The sequence below is a fragment of the Sus scrofa genome, chromosome 5 (assembly GCF_054392235.1).
Source record: "Sus scrofa isolate SSC_HxYL_T2T_F1_AM1 chromosome 5, Sscrofa_HxYL_maternal_Yorkshire_Landrace_v2.0, whole genome shotgun sequence".
Classification (NCBI taxonomy): Eukaryota; Metazoa; Chordata; class Mammalia; order Artiodactyla; family Suidae; genus Sus; species Sus scrofa.
In genome coordinates this window covers 17248564-17269479 of record NC_139387.1, presented here as the reverse complement: position 1 = coordinate 17269479, position 20916 = coordinate 17248564, and the positions used below count along the sequence as shown (strand labels likewise).

General features: G+C 41.6%; 1 protein-coding gene across 1 annotated transcript; it reads left to right on the top strand.

Annotated features, from left to right (window-relative positions):
• The first annotated feature begins 7905 nt into the window (after positions 1-7905).
• TUBA1A (tubulin alpha 1a) lies at positions 7906-12055 on the top strand. The gene is given in 4 exon segments (NM_001315710.1): positions 7906-8041; positions 10090-10312; positions 10462-10610; positions 10869-12055. Coding segments are annotated over 4 exon segments (1356 nt in total). The 5' UTR covers positions 7906-8038; the 3' UTR covers positions 11850-12055.
• The last annotated feature ends 8861 nt before the right edge of the window (positions 12056-20916 follow it).

Sequence of the window (20916 nt, the reverse complement as noted above, 5' to 3'; positions counted from 1 at the left end):
TAAATGTTATGAAAATGCTGTTTCTTTCCCTTCACTCTTTTTTTTCTTTTTCTTTCTTTCTTTCTTTTTTTTTTTTCCTGCTTTTTAGGGCCGCACGCCAAGGCAGATGGAGATTCCCCAGCTAGGGGTCGAATCGGATCTATAGCTGCCAGCCATAGCCACGCCCACAGCAACATAAGATCCGAGCCAAGTCTATGACCTATACCATAGCTCATGGCAATGCTGGATCCTTAATCCACTGAGTGAGGCCAGGAATTGAACCCGAAACCTCATGGTTACTAGTCAGATTTGTTCCCACTCCACCACAAGGGGAAAGCACCCTTCACTCTTTTCTATAAGAATATAAAGGCTTCACGCTATGTTTGTGAACTCAGCCCAAATTCCTTCTTCAGACTAGGGTTCAAAACACTTCATCAACGGAGTTCTCCTTGTGGATCAGCAGTATAGAACCCAACTAGCATCCATGAGGACGAAGTTACGATCCCTGGCCCTGCTCACTGGGTTAAGGATTCAGCATTGCTATGAACTGTGGTGTAGATCACAGACTTGGCTCAGATCCTTCGTTGCTGTGGATGTGGCATAGGCCGGCAGCTCTAGCTCCTATTCAGCCCCTAGCCTGGGAACCTCCATATGCTGCAGGCGCAGCCCTAAAAAAGCAAAACAAACAAAAAACACCCCATTTCATAAGCTAGCTACACTCTCCCCATATAACATTATTTTCCCTATTTAAAGTATTCACTCCACTCCCATCCCATTCAGTTTAAAGCCACCATTCCCAATGAAGATTTCCATGATAAATCATAGATCATAATACAGATTTTTTCCTTCCTTTGAAATTTCTGTAACTTTCCATTCGAAGCAGTTACAGAATAAATTAAGTAGATAAAATTTGTTTTCATCATCCCCAATTTTCTCTTTTTATAACCTTTAAAATTTTAAGAAATGTTCAAACATACTCAAAAATAGAGGGAAAAAAGCATAATGAATTTTATATACACATTATTAAAACTCAACTATCAAGATTTTTGCCAAAATCTTTTTTTTTGTTTGTTTGTTTTTGGTCTTTTTTAGGCCCAGCATATGGAAGTTCCCAGACTAGGGGTTGAATCAGAGCTGTAGCTGCTAGCCTACACCACAGCCACAACAATGACAGATCCAAGCCATGTCTGCAACCTATACCACAGCTCACAGCAACAGCGGATCCTTAACCCACTGAGCGAGGCCAGGGCTCAAACCTGCGTCCTCATGGATATTAGTCAGATTCGTTTCTGCTGAGCCACAATGGGAACTCCCACCACAATCTTTTATCTATCATTTACTCTTTTTTTCTTTGCTATTTTATTTTTTATTTTTATTTTTTTGCTGAAGTATTTTAAAGCAAATCTTAGAACTTTTTTCATTTAATCTACCATACTTCTGCATGAATCTCTAAAAATCATGGAAATTTTCTTACATAACAACACTACCATTATCACACTTAAAAATTAATAATGATTTGTTGGTATTATCTAATAATTAGTCCATATGTAAATTTCCCTGGTTATCGCCAAAATGTTTTACATTTGGTTTGTTTGAATCAGGATCCAAACGACATCTGTTGTAATATTTAGCAGTTTCCAAAATCACTTCTAATCTAGAGCTGTCCCCCTTTCCCATCTTTTCCACCCATTTCACCCTTGGCTTGTTGCAGAAACAAAATAATTTGTCCTGTAGAATGTCCCACACTCTGCACTTGTCTATTTTCCTCCTTGTGGTGTCATCTGACTTGTTCCTCTATCTCCTATATTTCCTATAAATGGAAGATGGCTCTAAAGGCCTAATTAGATTCAGCACAACTGTTTCTGCTAGATCGTTTCATAGGTAATACTGTGCACTTCCTAGTCGATCACATCTTCAGTTCATCACAACAAAGTGCTGTTAGATTGGCTAATGACTTCAGTTGGTAATAGCCTAACCTTGCACTAAAATATTCCCCATCAATATTTTATCTGAGTTTTCATCCACTGGAGAGCTTTGCCTGAATAAATTATTTCATTAGAAGATGTGAAGGGTGACTTTTTTTTTTTTAAGACTGCACCTGTGGCACATGGAAGTTCCTAGGCCAGGGGTCGAAACAGAGCTGTAGCTGCAGGCCTACGCCATAGCCACATCAGATCTGAGCCGCATCTGTGACCTACACCACAGCTCACAGAAATGCTGGATCCTTAACCCACTGAGCGAGGCCAGGGATTGAACCCTCATCCTCATAGATACAAGTTGGGTTCTTAACCCACTGAGCCACAAAGGGAACTCCTAAAGGGTGATTTTTCTAACTCTATTATTACTTTCACATTTACAAGCTGGCATTTCTCTATAAAAAATGATCTTCTCTAACTAGGGTCACTTGGTTACCTTGAAATACAGTTTGTACAGGAAAAGCAGGACAAATGCTCAATTCTTTATTTGACTATATGACTGCCAACTATAGAGTATGGAGTTGGTGTCCTAGTTATTTCCAATGGTGTGATGGTATCAGATGAGTATTTTTAACTCACTTTTTTTTCTTAATTTTTCTTTTGCTTTGTGAGGATATCTTTATGAACTCATGGGTTTATGTTGTTGAAAGAAACATATTACGGAGTTCCCATGGTGGCTCAGCAGAAATGAACCCGACTAGTATCCATGAGGAGGCAGGTTTGATCCCTGGCCTCGCTCTCTGTGGGTTAAAGATCTGGCATTGCCGTGAGCTGTGGCTGTAGGTCGAAGAGGTGGATCCAGAGTTGCTGTGGTTGTGGCATAGGCTGGCAGCTCAGCTCTGATTCAACTCCTAGCCTGGGAATCTCCATATGCCACGGGTGCAACCCTAAAAAAAGAAAAAAAAAGTAACATTATATTATGTGACATGATCAGTGATATGTATTACAGTAAGATCACTCTGGCTGTTGTGTGGGGACTGAACTGGGCAAGGGTAGTGGTGAGTGAATGTAGAGGAAATTTAGAGGGTATTGAGGTTGTCCAGACAAGAGATGATGTACAATGGGCTTATTAGAATGGAGGCAATAGAGATGAAGAGAAAATAATATTTGAGAGACATTTAGGAGATATTCTTGACAGGACTTAATAACTAATTCTGTAGTATTCAAAAAAGGAGAGGGAAGTGTCAAGAATAATTTTTGTTTCTGATTTGAGAAACCAGATGTATGCCGCTCTATTTACTGAGAAAAAGAAACTTGTAGGAAGTGCATATATGTGAGAAAATAACTAGTTCTATTTGGGATAGGTGAGAAACCCAGCCAGAGATGGGAAGCTTACTATAAGATCTGGATCTAAGAAGAGATGTCAGGAAGTCATCAGGGAGTTCCCATCATGGCTCAGTGGTTAACGAATTCAACTAGGAACCATGAGGTTGCAGGTTTGATCCCTGGCCTTGCTCAGTGGGTTAAGGATCCGGCATTGCCGTGAGCTATGGTGTAGGTCGAAGACTCGGCTCAGATCCCTCATTGCTATGGCTCTGGTGTAGCCCAGTGGCTACAGCTCCGATTAGACCCCAGCCTGGGAACCTCCACATGCCGTGGGAACAGCCCTAGAAAAGGCAAAAAGACAAAAAAAAAAGTGTCATCAGCATATAGAAAGGGTCTGCAGCCTTGGGAATGAATGCACTAGGAGTGGGTAAGATCATATAGAATAAAATGAAGAAAGAAAAGTTTCGTTGTGGCTCAGCGGAAATGAACCTGACTAGTACCCATGAGGATGGGGGTTCAATCCCTGGCTTTGCTCAGTGGGTTAAGGATTTGGCATTGCCATGAGCTGTGATGTAGGTCACAGATGCAGCTAGGGTCTGGCATTGCTTCGGCTGTGGCCGCTGCAGCTCTGAGGATTCGACCCCTAGTCTGGGAATTACCCTATGCCTCGGGTATGACTCTAACATAAAAAATTTAAATTTAAAAATTAAATAAAATGGAGTTCCCGTCGTGGCGCAGTGGTTAACGAATCCGACTAGGAACCATGAGGTTACGGGTTCTGTCCCTGCCCTTGCTCAGTGGGTTAACAATCCGGCGTTGCCATGAGCTGCGGTGTAGGCCAGCAGCTACAGCTCCGATTCGACCCCTAGCCTGGGAACCTCCATATGCCGTGGGAGCGGCCCAAGAAATAGCAAAAAGACAAAAATAAATAAATAAATAAATATTAAATAAAATAAAATGAGAAAAGAGTCTAGCACTGAACCTTGAAGAACTCCAACAATTCAAGATTAGGAGAAGAGGAAGAGACTCAGTCTCAACAGAGACTGAGAAGAAACAAAAAAATGTAGCAGGGAAACCCAGAAAATGTAGAGTTTATGAAGCCAAGGCAACAAAGTGTCTCAAGAAAGAGATAACAGTCAACTGTGACAAAACTTATCAGAGGTCAACTTCAACAAGAACCAAAAAATGGTCAGTGGATTTAGCAACAAACATGGAAGGCATTTGGAGACGACTTCAGGTTGAAATCTATTTAGGGATAAATAGGAAATGAAGAAGTAGGGGAAACAAAAGTGTTAGCTCTCTTGTTTCCTACATAAGTTATGATACATGGGGTCATGCAATGGATTCTACAAGGCTCTTCCTCAGACAAACACACAAACACATGCCATTCTCAAACCTATATACATGTACTTGAATTATTTCTTCATTGGACCAGAAGATTCTAGAGAAAAGAGACCATGCTACCACCTTTGAATTCTCCGTGCTATATAGGATGGCCCAAGGCTTACTATAGACAGAAAGTAAATGCTTGTAGAATAAAAAAGGTGAAATGCCAGTTCCCTGGTGGTCTAGTGATTAGGACTCAGTGCATTCACAGCTGCAGCCCTGGTTCAATCCCTAGTCTGGGAACTGGGGTCCCACATCAAGCCGCTGCATGCCGTGGACAGAAAAAAAAAAAAAAAAAGGAAAATGAAAGGTAAGATACTTTATTAAATACTTTTAAATTATTAACAATGATAATAGTTAATGAAAAGATCCACAGAGAGAAGTTGTTCATTTAATTCAACAGACATGTATATGCTAAGCAAGTACCGGGGACTATGATTCATATTTAATGGAGGAGAGATGCAGACATACAAATAAATAATTTTAACTCCACAAATACTATGAAAGAAAAGATGTTTTATGCTGATTTTACCATGGACAAGAAAGAATACATTATTAAAATATTTATGCATGTATACTGATGTAAATTAAAGAAACTGGCAGTAGGAGTTTGCTGGTGGTATATCGAGTTAAGGATTTGGTGTTGTCACTGCTATGGCTAAGGCTGCTGCTGTGACACAGGTTAGATCCCTGGCTTTGGAATTTCCATAAGCCACAGGCATGGCCCCCCCAAAAAATGGTGATCTTATTTTTTTTTTAATTGGCAGTAAATATAAGAAATGATCAGAGTTCCCATCATGGCACAGCAGAAACGAATCCGACTAAGAACCATGAGGTTTCGGGTCCCATCCCTGGCCTCGATCAGTAGGTTAAGGATTTGGCATTGCTGTGGCTGTGCTGTAGGTCAAAGACAGGGCTCATATCTGATGTTGCTGTGGCTGTGGCACAGGCAGGAGGTTACAGCTCTGATTCGACCCCTAGCTTGGGAACCTCCATATGCTGCAGGTGCGGCCCTAAAAAGCAAAAAAAGAAAGAAAGAAAGAAAGAAAGAAAGAAAGAAATGATCTAATAAAAAAAATTTTTTTTGCTTTTTTTTTTTTTGCTTTTTTTATGCTTTTAAGTCAGGTAATGTGGAACAAAAAGAAGAGATTAGTTATTTACCATGCTCTCCAATTTAAATGTTTAAGATTATCAGTGCTCAAATAGTCTATTTCTGACCTAGATCTTATTGTTACTCGTGCCCAAGGGGAGGGAAAAAAAAATTCTCATTTACATGAATTGTTCTGGGGTAGAATTACAAAGAACCAATTGCAGAAAACTTCCTCTTTTTTATTTAATCCTCTGTAAACTGCATAAAGAACTGAAACTTGTGGAAATGACATATTTCTTTTATATTATAAAGAAGATAAAACTTAAGACTGTGCCTCACATTCTAAAAAGGCAAACTTTACCATGGTCCAGCAGTGTGGTATTTATTTTATTATTAAGATTTTTTAGAGCATTTTCAGTGAGCTACTTATAAACCCTCATACTTCCCTATGCCATTTAATTCTTATTTTTGTTAAATGCATAGGTTCAGGAAAAAAAAAAATTCAGGTCATCCTTAATTCTCTTTACTGAAATATATTTTTATTTGCTAAAGGGTAGAGATAATAAATACTATTTTTCCTATAAAATACACAAGAAGTAGATACAATTATTTGTTGTGTCAGGATTCATTTTTTCCTAGAGAACATTACTGCGGCTTATTTGAACAAGTAAAGCAGAGCTATGGCTGGCAGGCTAGAGAAATCCGTGGCCACCATTGTCACACCATAACCTGCACCAGCTGTCTCAAGTCCCTCCCTCCCACGCCCAGCTCTGCCTGCCAGCCCAGCAGGAATGAATGGGCTCTGCAGAGCACTATAAATGGTGCTGCAGACCCTGAAAATCTGTTGCTAAAAAACGAAAGGAAAAATTATCTGCCAAAATATAAATTTTCAACTTCAGTGGCCATAACAAATCTTTTTACTTCTGAAACTTCATTAGCTATGTCAAATGGTACCCGGTCCAGAATTATATTCTGCATAGCACGTCCTTAATGATAATGGAACCTTTCTAAATAGCAAAAGAATGTTACTGCAATCCATTTCCTAGGGGTAAAAGCAAAGTCTTTTGTCCCAAGAGGCAACTGAGCAACCACCAGAAGTCCAGTTGGATAGCAACAGTATTAGGCTGGTTACAGTTCCCACAGTTAGAAATACAATCTTAGAGTGATAAAATTTACCAAATTCACATACGAACCACATAAAAAAGAAACACAGTTATTGAGCTAATATCTACACAGTTGTCTGTGGAAGGAGACGGTATTACAAAATGGTCTTTTTTACATTATACAGCTCTCCTCCTTTTTAATTTGGTGTCTCAGTAACTTTTCTCTTTTCAGAAGACAGAATAATATAACTACATGCACAGGTAGTACTAGCTTCTGAACTCAATTATTTCTCCTTGTATTTTCTCAGTTATATATTAGGAAAGATGATTCATTTTAAGGAACATTATACTACATAAAATATATTACATAGACTTCTGATAAAAGAATATTTCTAAAAGACTAAATATGGTATGTTCATTAGATTTTAATTATCTTCATGTTAGAACTACTTGTGTGCCTCCATATTTAGTATGGTTATTCTTTCCATTTCTGCTTTTGTTTAGCTATTTGGGGGAGAGGTGTAAAGGAAGGTCAGAAAATAAATTACTTGAACCTGAGAAATCATTTTGGATGGCTCTATTATTGAATTCTTTTAAAATTAAAAAAAATCACATTTTCCTAAGCCATTTTAAGCATCATCCTATCTTCTCTTCTAATTTATTCTTAAAGCAATTAGAGATGTTGAATCCTCACCAAATGTAGTTCAGTATACTTTGAGAGAGGTTCTGGGAGTAATTTTGCATTAAATATTTCATCTCAACACAAATTCTGCGATTAAATGTTGTTTAAAATAAACCTCTTAAATTGGTCATTTTAACTGTAGTTTGAGGTTTAGACAATATAAAATCATCCAACTCCTATTCTTTCTCTCCTCCCCCACCCCTTCGCAACCCCACCCCATAATGGATGCTCGCTGACTGTTTTTGCACGGTCTCTTTGTCTGAAGGATGCAAACAGTCTATGGATGCTAGGGAAAAAGGGGTGGGGGAGAGATTACCTCATCCCATGTCTCCTGCACCAATCACCACTCTCCTGCCGTGGCTTCTCTGGGCAGATTGAGGGGTCTGGACCAACAGGAAAAGGCCCCTGCCCATCCCCATGGTGACCGAGTTGTATATAGGGAGCTGCGTCCGCCCATGTGCCGCAGGTTCTCTTACATCGACCGCTTAAGAGTCGCGCTGTAAGAAGCAACAACCTCTCTTCTCCGCCATCTGCTCGGCGCCGCAAAACAGCAACTATGGTAAGAATGTTTTCTCTGGCTCTTTGTGACCGTTGGGTGGGGTCAGCCTCTAAGGATCTACTTGGAAATTCTTAAGCCCTATTTCCTTTACAACTTGTTAGATAAGGATAGCTTTTGGCTTTGTTCGCAAGGTTTAGCTTTGTCTGCTCCAAATCCTTGAGCCCGGCCGCGGCCGAAGCCGCAGTGCGGGTTCAGGAGTCCAGCCAGAATTGCGTCCAGGGCACAGCAGAACGAACAAAGGCGGCGCAGAGGGAGTTTTTGTTATCCGAGCCCTTCCGAGCCTCAAGCAGCCCATCTGCCGGTGATGAAAGGGTCTGGGACAGGGAAGGCGATCTTGGCGTCGCCCGCTCAGCCCTCCTTGTGTGAGCACGGTATTCGTATGCTTAGGAGGGGCCCTTCCTCGCGTTGTTCTCCAGGGGCAGGGAGAGGAGGCGTCGAACCAAAAGACTGGGATCGGTGGGTGTAGCTGGAAAGAAGAGGGGAGAGAAGGACAGGGACAAAGCAGAGCCTCCGGTTAGTGTTAAAAGATCCCTCGCCAGTTCGTCTGCGTTTTAGAAAGATACCCGTATATTAACGGGGAAAATGGTTAGTTTCTGTTGGATCTGGTGGCGGCCGGCGTCAAGGCGGCGCAGGGGCGGAGTTGTTTGTTTCTTGCTTCTCTGGCCTTGGAGCCCCTGGGCGGGGTTCGCCCTCGCTAAGCCTCCTCAGTCAGAAGACTTTTAATAAGCCTTTCATCATTGCAGAGCCGTACGCGTTAAAAGATTTTTTTCATTCACTGTTAAAACTTAAATATTTTTTTTTCTGGAGGAACCAAACCACAATTCACTTGACAGGCCCTTTAACGTTTGGTATGGGGCCGCCCGGTCCTAACTCCTATGTGTCTGTCTCCCGTTCATCGAGGGAGAAAGCAGATTTTGCGAGCCAGGGTGCCCCCAATGCTGAGGACCCAGGGAAACGCCCTTCCCGGCCACCACCCCTACCCCCCCTTTTGTCAGTGAATAGACAATGGAGAGACAAAGGAAGTTGTAGCCTTGAAGGCCATAGGGAAGACACTTCCTATTGAATGTAATGACTACTCTGTGATAGAGAATCTCAGACTGAAAATGTTTTGTTATTTTAAACACGTATTTCATTATCATTTCATTGGGCGTTTATTCTGTGGTAGCTTCACATGTACTATTTCTAATTTAAGAACTGTACTATTTCTAATTTAAGAACTGTTGTTTTTAAGATATTAATGATTTTTTTCAGTTTTTTGCAGTGGAGAAGATTCTGGAAAAAAAAATTTTTTAAGTAGTGAAAATGTTGCAAAGAAGATCTATACTCTTGTCCAGCTGTCTTTTGTTCTGGTGCATCTTCATTAATTCATTTCAGTTTAGCCATATGGTCCCAGACTGGGTCAGAGGAGGAAAACTGGCAGAATAGCACAATGAGATCATGTAGGCAATTGCTGGAAATAGAGCTTGCTCTGTTAAATAATGTAGCAGACAGTACAGGCTGGCACCAGGCACAGCAAAAGCAGCAATGCAGCAATGCAATGCAGGAGGCAGGCAGTCCTTATTTAGCTTCTAAACAGCTAGAAATGATGGATTCTGCAGAGAGACTGCAAAAGGGTGTGGCTTCTAGCCTCAGCTGCAGTACAGATGTCCATCTTGGAATACCAAGTCCTATTTAGAAGAAACTCTCATCTTTAAAGGGGAAGGAGGCAGTAATATTGATTCCAATTAATTAGTGATTGAGTTTACTTCATTTTACAAAATCTGTGCTTTGAATATTTTTTAAATATGAAAAAACTTCTATTCAAGAATGGCTGTTGGAACAATGGGCTTGCACCATGTGCTAAACAGTGCAACATTATTATTATTCAGACCACACCCATCTGCAGCATTGGTAGCAGGTGCTTTTCTATAATCATTTCTATTGTTTTATGAATATGACCTGAAATAAATTTGAAGAATATTTATTACTAGAAAGTTTTAGAAATATACTGAAAATTGAAAATGCTAGTACAGCCTAATTTTACAATTTTTCTCTTTTCCTTCCCACAGCGTGAGTGCATCTCCATCCACGTTGGCCAAGCTGGTGTCCAGATCGGCAATGCCTGCTGGGAGCTCTACTGCCTGGAACACGGCATCCAGCCCGATGGCCAGATGCCGAGTGACAAGACCATTGGGGGAGGAGATGACTCCTTCAACACCTTCTTCAGTGAGACAGGCGCTGGCAAGCATGTGCCCAGGGCAGTGTTTGTAGACCTGGAACCCACAGTCATTGGTGAGTTGACCTCAGGCACCTGAGTGAGATCCCGGAGCGGGGGAGTCTAGGTCAGGAGGTGTGTCTTGGGGGCTCCACGGCAGCCCTGGGGTGGAGCAGGCTTGTGCAGGTTGTAAGTGAGGGGTGGCTGCTTTGTTTTCCTTTTCCAGATGAAGTTCGCACTGGCACCTACCGCCAGCTCTTCCACCCTGAGCAGCTCATCACAGGCAAGGAAGATGCTGCCAATAACTATGCCCGAGGTCACTACACCATTGGCAAGGAGATCATTGACCTCGTCTTGGACCGAATTCGGAAACTGGTACGTTTATTCTCAAGGATAAAGTAAATTAATGCACCTAAGGGAGCCATTTGAAATACGCTCTTTCTTTCAAACACAGAATTGAAATGTGACACAATTCTTCCTTTCTAGGTTTTTAAAAATTCAATTAAAATAGGAAATATTTGATGTCACTTTATAAATATCAATGCAGGTGTTTTTAATAAAGAAATGCTGGGTAATTTCAGGTATCACAGAAAGCAATAACTGTATCTTTCTCGTATTCCTCTTTTCTAACAGGCTGACCAGTGCACAGGTCTTCAGGGCTTCTTGGTTTTCCACAGCTTTGGCGGGGGAACGGGTTCTGGGTTCACCTCCCTGCTGATGGAACGTCTCTCTGTCGATTATGGCAAGAAGTCCAAGCTGGAGTTCTCCATTTACCCAGCCCCCCAGGTTTCCACAGCTGTAGTTGAGCCCTACAACTCCATCCTCACCACCCACACCACCCTGGAGCACTCTGATTGTGCCTTCATGGTAGACAATGAGGCCATCTATGACATCTGTCGTAGAAACCTCGATATTGAACGCCCAACCTACACTAACCTGAATAGGTTGATAGGTCAGATTGTGTCCTCCATCACTGCTTCCCTGAGGTTTGATGGGGCCCTGAATGTTGATCTGACAGAATTCCAGACCAACCTGGTGCCCTATCCCCGCATCCATTTCCCTCTGGCCACATATGCCCCTGTCATCTCTGCTGAGAAAGCCTACCATGAACAGCTTTCTGTAGCAGAGATCACCAATGCTTGCTTTGAGCCAGCCAACCAGATGGTGAAATGTGACCCTCGCCATGGTAAATACATGGCCTGCTGCCTGTTGTACCGTGGTGACGTGGTTCCCAAAGACGTCAATGCCGCCATCGCCACCATCAAGACCAAGCGTACCATCCAGTTTGTGGACTGGTGCCCCACTGGCTTCAAGGTTGGCATTAATTACCAGCCCCCCACTGTGGTCCCCGGTGGAGACCTGGCCAAAGTACAGCGGGCAGTGTGCATGCTGAGCAACACCACAGCCATCGCTGAGGCCTGGGCTCGCCTGGACCACAAGTTTGACCTGATGTATGCCAAGCGTGCCTTTGTTCACTGGTACGTGGGTGAGGGCATGGAGGAAGGAGAGTTTTCTGAGGCCCGTGAGGACATGGCTGCCCTTGAGAAGGATTACGAGGAGGTTGGTGTGGATTCTGTTGAAGGAGAGGGAGAGGAAGAAGGCGAGGAATACTAAAGTTAAAATGTCACAAAGGTGCTGCTTTTACAGGGAAGCTTATTCTGTTTTAAACATTGAAAAGTTGTGGTCTGATCAGTTAATTTGTATGTAGCAGTGAATACTCTCATATACAATTACTGACCTATGCTTTAAAACACGACGCTTTGTTACAGACCCAAGTTATTCATTTCTCTGGGTTTGAATAAAGTATTCCCTGTCTTAAATGAGCTCAGTCTTGTGTTTTCTATTGGGCGTCTAAAAATTTTCATGCATTCAGTACATTGAAAAGAAAGAACTACTGTCTGTGGTTTATACATATACTATACAGTGACATTTTATTTTAAATAGTCTTAGTTTATTATAAAACTTAAATACAAAATGCATATCTAAAGATTATCACTAGATAATATCCATGCTATTGTCTTAACTCCATTATAATAGTTAAATTGCTAGCACTTCAAGAATTGATATTTGCTAATGTACAACAAAATCCAGTTGACTTTGGGTCCCTACAATTAACAGATAAAATGGTGAATATTCCAAATGAATCATCAGGTCTTATAAGCGCCTTATTTCCTTGGTAAGAATCTAGTGCCATCATGCTTCCTTTGCCCTGGGTTCTCAAAAGAAGCCTGTTGTCTCCAAATAACTGCTTGCATACCCTTAACCCACTGTGCCATGGTGGGGACTCCTAGATGAAGTTCTTTTTTTCCAAATGTATTTTTCAGCTAAATATCACATTGGAAAAGCCTGAATGATTTATTCACTCTAATATGTTAATTGCGTATCTGAACTTTAATTCTCCAAGGATTTTTTTTTTTTTTTTTTTTTTTTTTTTGGCCACACTGAGGTGTATGGAATTCCTGGGCCAGGGATCAGATCCAAGCTGGATCCTTTAACCCACTGTGCTGGGCCATGGATCAAACCTGTGCCCTGGTGCTACAAAGACAGTGCCAATCCTGTTGTGCCACAGCAGGAACTCCTCCAAGGATATTCTTATTTTAATATGGGCCAGTAACTTCAAGGAACAAAACTAACATGCAACTGTAGGCATCAACAACCAAAAGAGTAAGAGAAACAGTTTTGGACTAAGGGTTCTTCAACAATAGAGTTCAGCTGCCAGTCCAAGTGACCCAAGGACAGCAAGTTGTCTTGTGCCATCACATTATCTTGCTCTGGATATTACCCAGTGATGATGAAGTGATTTTTTTGGTTTTTAACTGCCTACTTAACCTGTTTTTTTCCTTGGCACTGCCTTCAAAGGGGTGTAGAAATTTTTTTTGGCTATGCCCTAGGCCAAAGGGATCGAATCAGATTCCAGTACCACAGCAGCAGTGACCTGAGCCACAGCAGTGATAATACCAGATCCTTAACCTGCTGTACCACCAGGGAACCTTAGGGGTATAGCAATATTGTGGTACTGGAATCTGAGTTTAATGTAAGTTGATGGAAGTAATGGAAAACAGGAAATAAGCCAATATCAACTACTTTTTAAAGCCAATCCAGTATTGCTCAGCAATATCAACTAAAGCTATACAAACAGGAGTTCCCAACCTTGGCGCAGTGGTTAATGAATCCGACTAGGAACCATGAGGTTTCAGGTTCGATCCCTGGCCTTGCTCAGTGGGTTAACGATCCCGCGTTGCCATGAGCTGTGGTGTAGGCCGCAGGCTCAGCTCAGATCCCAAGCTGCTGTGGATGTGGCGACAGCAGGCCAGCAGCTGCATCTCCGATTCGACCCCTAGCCTGTGAATTGCCATATGCTTCGTGTGCGGCTCTAAAAAGCAAAAAAAAAAAAAAGAGAAAGACAAATGCCATATGATATCACTTATACGTGTAATATAAAATATGGCACAAATGAAGCTATCCACAGAACAGAAACAGACTCACAAACACGGAGAACAGACTTGTGATTGCTGAGGGGGAGGGAGAAGGGAGTGGGATGGACTGGGAGTTTGGAGTTAGCAGATACAAATACTATTACACTTCGAATGGATAGGCAATGAGGTCCCCTGCATAGCACAGGGAACCAAGTTCAATCTCTTGTGATAGAACAGGATGGAAGATAATATGAGAAAAAGAATACATATCTATATATATGTATGTATGTATGACTGGGTCACTGTGCTGTACAGCAGAAACTGGCACATTGTAAATCAACTATAATTAAAAAATAAAAAGTGGAGTTCCCATCGTGGCGCAGCGGTTAACGAATCCGACTAGAAACCATGAGGTTTCGGGTTCGATCCCTGCCCTTGCTAAGGGGGTTAATGATTCAGCATTGCCGTGAGCTGTGGTGTAGGCCGGTGGCTAGAGCTCCGATTGGACCCCTAGCCTGGGAACCTCCATATGCCACGGGAGCGGCCCAAGAAATGGCAAAAAGACAAAAAAATTAAAAAATTAAAAATAAATAAAAAGTAACAAAACAATGTGGTAACTAGATAAAATGTCATTTTGTGTGTGTGTGTGTTTTTAGGGCTGCACTTGCAGCATATGGAGGTTCCCAGGTCAGGGGTCCAATTGGAGCTGTAGCTGCTGGCCTACACCACAGCCACAGCAACGCCGGATCCCCAACGCACTCAGCAAGGGCAGGGATTGAACTCACGTCTTCATGGATGCTAGGGGGTTTGTTAACTGCTGAGCCACGATGGGAACTCCTCAAATGTCATTTTTCAACGTATGGTCCCAGCACCCAGCAAAGTATAATGGATATAGATGTACAATGATTATTGATTAAATGAGTATAGGATAAAAGAGTCACAAATGTAAAATCATATAAATTAAATACAAGCCCTATGATCCTAATTTTAATTGTAAATATCAGTATGGATTTGTTATATATTTTTTACTATGAAAGAAAAAAAATTTATAGCTTGTCCACTGAAAATGCCTTAGAATCAATGTAGCAATAGCATCGCCAGCACTCAGATGGTGGTCTCTAATGGTCTCTAAATACTATTTCTCACTGAAAGGAACTAGAATATTTCATTTACTTATTTATTTATTTATTTTTGGATTTTAGGGCTGCATTTGCTGCATATGAAAGTTCCCAGGCCAGGGGAAAATCAGAGCTGCAGCTTCTAACCTATGCTACAGCCACAGCAACACAGGATCTGAGCCACGTCTTCGACCTACACCACCGCTGATGGCAACACCGGACTGTTGACTCACTGAGCAAGGCCAGGGATTGAACCTGCATCCTCATGGATACTAGTCAGGTTCGTCTGCGCCACAGTGGGAACTCCAGAACCAGAATTTTTTTTTTTTTTTTTTTTTGGTTTTACGGCCGTGCCTGCGGCATATGGAAGTTCCCAGGCTAGGGGTTGGATCGGAGCTATAGCTGCCGGCCTACATCATAGCTACAGCAAAGTGGGATCCGAGCCGCATCTGTGACCTACACCACAGATCACAACAACGCCAGATCCTTAACCCACTGAGCAGGGCAAGGGACCAAACCCACATCCTCATGGATCCTAGTTGGGTTCATTGATCGCTGAGCCATGAAGGGAACTCCCCAGAGTATTTTAGAGAATTGACTGATTCCAAGTGTGGGGCAGGAAATATACAAATTTAGCTTCAAATATTTTCTCACTCCAGAAAGCAATGAAGTCAAATCAAAAGAACACAGGAGTCAGATTGAAGGAACTCTCATTGATGGTACAATGTGAACACTGAAAACAAGAGTAACTGCAATGGATAAACCATACAAAAGTTGTTAAAATCCATGACCTCATAATAGTTCCTGTTTAGTTTTTAAAAGAATGTAAAACTTTATCTCAGTTACTAAAAAATTAACAATTACCATGTGACCCAAAAATCCCATTTTTGGATAAATACCTAAAAGAACTGAAAGCAGCGACCAAGACAAATGTACACCCATGCTCATAGCTATATTATTCACAATATACAAAAGGTGGAGGCAACCCTAACATCCATTCAAGGATGAATGAATAAAGAAAATATAATATACATACAATGGAATATTATTCACCCCTAAAGAAATTTTGACACACGGTATAACATGGATGAACCTTGAGGACATTATGCCGAAGCCAGACACAAAAGGATAAATATTGTCTCATTCTACTTATGAGGTATCTGGAACAGTCAAATTCATAGGGACAGAAAATAGAATAGTAGTTCCCAGGGGCTGGGAGGAAGCATATGATGGGAGAGCATTGTTTAACACATACAGTGTTTCATTTGTTTGGAATGATGAACAGTGATGATGTGTGCACAACAATGTGAGTGTACTTAATGCCACTGAATTGAACATTTAAAATGGGTTAAAAATAGGAGTTCCCATTGTGGCTCAGTGGTTGACAAACCTGATTAGTATCCTTTAGGATACTAATCCCTGGCCTCACCCAGTGGATTGGGGATCTGGTGTTGCTGTTAGCTGTGGTGTAGGATCCAATGGTGCTATGGCGGTGGCATAGGCTGGCAGCTGTAGCTCCAATTCGACCCCTAGCCTGGGAACCTTCACATACCGTGGGGGTGCCCCTAAAAAGACAAACAAAAAAAAAGGTTAAAATATACCCAATAGGGATATACTGTTCAGCATAGGGAAACAGAGCCATTATTTCCACCCCCCCCTTTTTTATTAAAGTATAGTTGATTTATAATGTATAGTCATTAGTTTATAAAAACATTTTAATTCTTATTTTTTACTAACATATAGTTGATTTCCAGTATTTCCAATAATTTTAAATGAACCATAATCTATAAAAATATTGAATCACTATGTTGTACACCTTAAACTTATAACAAAATCAATTCTACTTCAATGTTTTTTTTAATGGCCACACCCATGGCATATGGAAGTTCCCAGGCTAGGAGTCAAATTGAAAGCAGGATCTGGAAGAGATATGTGAATGCCCACATTCTTTTTTTTTTTTTTTTCGTTTTATGGCTGCACCCACAGCATATGGAGGTTCTCAGGCTAGGGGTCGAATCACAGCAGCAACTTGCCAGCCTATGCCGCAGCCACAGCAACACAGGATCCTAGCCGTATCTGCGACCTCTATCTAACACAGCTCTTGGCAATGTCGGATCCTTAACCCACTGAGCAAGGCCAGGGATCAAACTTGCATTCTCATGGATACTAGTTGGGTATATTACTGCTGAGCCATGACAGGAACTCCATCCTGGATTAAATTTTAAAATGGAGATTCTTAACCCAAGACTCTGGAAAATAAAGACTACTTCATGGATGGTTCTTATGGGTGGGTGAATTCCCTGATAAAATGTCTGTGTGAATGTGTTCATGGTAGATTGTCATCAAAGATAGCCACTAACCATTTCTCTCTTCCCTGTAAGTACATGCTATGTCTCCCATCAAGAGGTGGAGTCTACTCCTGTCTCATTAAAACTCAGTTGGTGGGAGTTCCCGTCATGGTGCAGTGGTTAATGAATCCAACTAGGAACAATGAGGTTGCGGGTTCAGTCCCTGCCCTTGCTCAGGGGGTTAACTATCCGGTTTTGCCGTGAGCTGTGGTGTAGGTCGCAGACACGGCTTGGATCCAGTGTGGCTATGGCTCTGGTGTAGGCCAGTGGCTACAGCTCCGATTCGACCCCTAGCCTGGGAACCTCCATATGCCGCGGGAGCGGCCCAAAGAAATAGCAAAAAGACAAAATAAATAAATAAATAAACTCAAAATGGCTGAAAGACTTAAATATAAGACAAGACACCATCAAACTCCTAGAAGAGAACATAGGCAAAACATTCTCTGACATCAGCCTCATGAATATTTTCTCAGGTCATTCTCCCAAGGCAACAGAAATAAGAGCAAAAATAAACCAATGGGACCTAATCAAACTGACAAGCTTTTGCACAGCAAAGGAAACAAAAAGAAAACAAAAAGACAACTTACAGAATGGGAGAAAATAGTTTCAAACTATGCAACAAATAAGGGCTTAATCTCTAGAATATGCAAGCAACTTACACAACTCAACAACAAAAAAGCCAACAACCCGATGGAAAAATGGGTAAAAGACCTGAATAGACCATTCTCCAAGGAAAATATACAGATGGCCAACAAGCACATGAAAAAAATGCTCAACATCACTGATTATCAGAGAAATGCAAATCAAAACTACCATGAGATACTACCTCACACCAGTCAGAATGGCCATCATTAAAAAGTCCACACATAACAAGTGCTACACTGTTGGTGGGAATGTAAATTGGTACAATCACTATGGAGAACAGTATGGAGGTACCTTAGAAAACTATACATAGAACTACCATATATCTGGACAAAACTTTCCTTAAAAAAGACACATGTAACAACAACAACAACAAAAGACAAAAAGACAAAAAAAAAGAAAAAAAAAAAAAAGGAGTTCCCGTCGTGGCGCAGTGGTTAACGAATCCGACTAGGAACCATGAGGTTGCGGGTTCGGTCCCTGCCCTTGCTCAGTGGGTTAACGATCCGGCGTTGCCGTGAGCTGTGGTGTAGGTTGCAGACGCGGCTCGGATCCCGAGTTGCTGTGGCTCTGGCGTAGGCCGGTGGCTACAGCTCCGATTCAACCCCTCGCCTGGGAACCTCCATATGCCACGGGAGCAGCCCAAGAAATAGCAACAACAACAACAACAACAAAAAAGACAAAAAGACAAAAAAAAAAAAAAAAAAAGACACATGCACCCACGTGGTCATTGCAGCACTATTCACAATAAGCCAAGACATGGAAACAACCCAAATGTCCATTGACAGATGATTGGATTAGGAAGACGTGGTATATATACACAATGGAATACTACTCAGTCATAAAAAGAACAAAATAATGCCATTTGCAGCAACATGGATGGAACTAGAGACTCTCGTCCTGAGTGAAATAAGTCAGAAAGAGAAAGACAAATACCATATGATATCACTTATATCTGGAATCTAATATAGGGCACAAATGAAGGTTTCCACAGAAAAGAAAATCATAGACTTGGAGAATAGACTTGTGGCTGCCTGAGGGAAGAGAGAGGGAGTGGGAGGGATCAGGAACTTGGGGTTAATAGATGCAAACTATTGCTCTTGGAATGGATTTACAATGAGATCCTGCTGTGTAGCATTGAGAACTATGTCTAGATACTTACATCGAAACACAACAATGGGAGGAAAAAGTATGTATACATGTATGTGTAACTTGGTCCCCATGCTGTACAGCTGGGAAAAAAAATTGCCATACTAACCAAAAAAATCTATAGATTTAATGTAATTCCTTTTTTTTAGTTAAAAATCTTTTATTTATTTATTTTTTAAATTTTATTCTTTTATTATTGCTCAATGAATTTATCACACCTGCAGTTGTACAATGACCATCACAATCCAATTTCACAGGATTTCCATCCCACAACCCAAACATAGATTTAATGTAATTCCTATCAAATTACCCATGACATTTTTCACAGAACTAGTAAAAATAATCCAAAATTTTTTTTTTATATTTTTATTTATTTATTTTTTGTCTTTTTGCCATTTCTTGGGCCGCTCCCGCGGCATATGGAGGTTCCCAGGCTAGGGGCCTAATCGGAGCTGTAGCCACCAGCCTACGCCAGAGCCACAGCAACGCGGGATCCGAGCCGCGTCTTCGACCTACACCACAGCTCACGGCAACGCCGGATCGTTAACCCACTGAGCAAGGGCAGGGACCGAACCCGCAACCTCATGGTTCCTAGTCGGATTCGTTAACCACTGCGCCACCACGGGAACTCCCAAAATTTATATGGAACCATAAAGACCCAGAATTGCTAAAGCAATCCTGAGGAAAGAGGCAAAGCAGGAAGCATAAATCTCCCAGACTTCAGACAACATTACAAAGCTACAATAATCAAGACAGTGTGTTGGAGTTCCTGTCGTGGCACAGTGGTTAATGAATCCGACTAGGAACCATAAGGTTTCAGGTTCAGTCCCTGCCCTTGCTCAGTGGGTTAACGATCTGGCGTTGCCGTGAGCTGTGGTGTAGGTTTCAGATGCGGCTCGGATCCTGAGTTGCTGTGGCTCTGGTTTAGGCAGGTGGCTGCAGCTCCGATTCAACCCCTAGCCTGGGAACTCCATATGCCGTGAGAGCATATGAAGAAAATAATAAATGGCAAAAAGACAAAAAAAAAAAAAAAAAAAAAAAAGGACAGTGTGGTACTGGCACAAACCCAGACATACAGATCAATGGAATGGAATGGAGCGCCCAGACACCTATGGTCAATTAATCTTCAACAAAAGAGGCAAAAATATAAAACGGGAAAAAGACAGTCTCTTCAAGACTGGGAAAACTGGACAGCTGCATGTAAATCAATGAAACTAGAACACACCCTCACATCATGCATAAAAATAAACTCAAAATGGCCTGAAGACTTAAACATAAGACATAATACCATAAAACTCCTAAAAGAGAACACAGGCAAAAAATTCTCTAGCGTAAACTCTACAAAAATGTTTTCATAGATCAGTCTCCCAAGTCAATAGAAATAAAAACAGAAATAAACATATGAGACCTAATCAACCTTACAAGATTTTGTACAGCAAAGAAAACCAAAACACAAAACAAAACAAAACAAAAAACCCACAGAATGGGAGAAAATAGTTGCAAACAATCCAACTGACAAGGGCTTAAACTCCAAAATATAAAAATAATTCTTACAGAGTTCCTGTCGTGGAGCAGTGGTTAACAAATCTGACTAGGAACCATGAGGTTGTGGGTTCGATCCCTGCCCTTGCTCAGTGGGTTAACGATCTGGCATTGCCGTGAGCTGTGGTGTAGGTCGCAGACAAGGCTCAGATCCTGCGTTGCTGTGGCTCTGGTGTAGGCCGGCAGCTACAGCTCCGATTAGACCCCTAGCCTGGGAACCTCCATATGTTGTCAGAGTGGCCCAAGAAATGGCAAACACACACACACACACACACACACACACACACACACACAAAATTCATACAACTCAACAACAGCAAAAATCAACCCAATTGAAAAATTGGCAAAAGACCTAAATAGGCATTTCTCCAAAGAAGGCATATGGATGGTCAGTAGGCACATGAAGAGATGCTCGACATCACTAATTATAAGAGAAATGCAGATCAAGACTACAGTGAGGTACCAC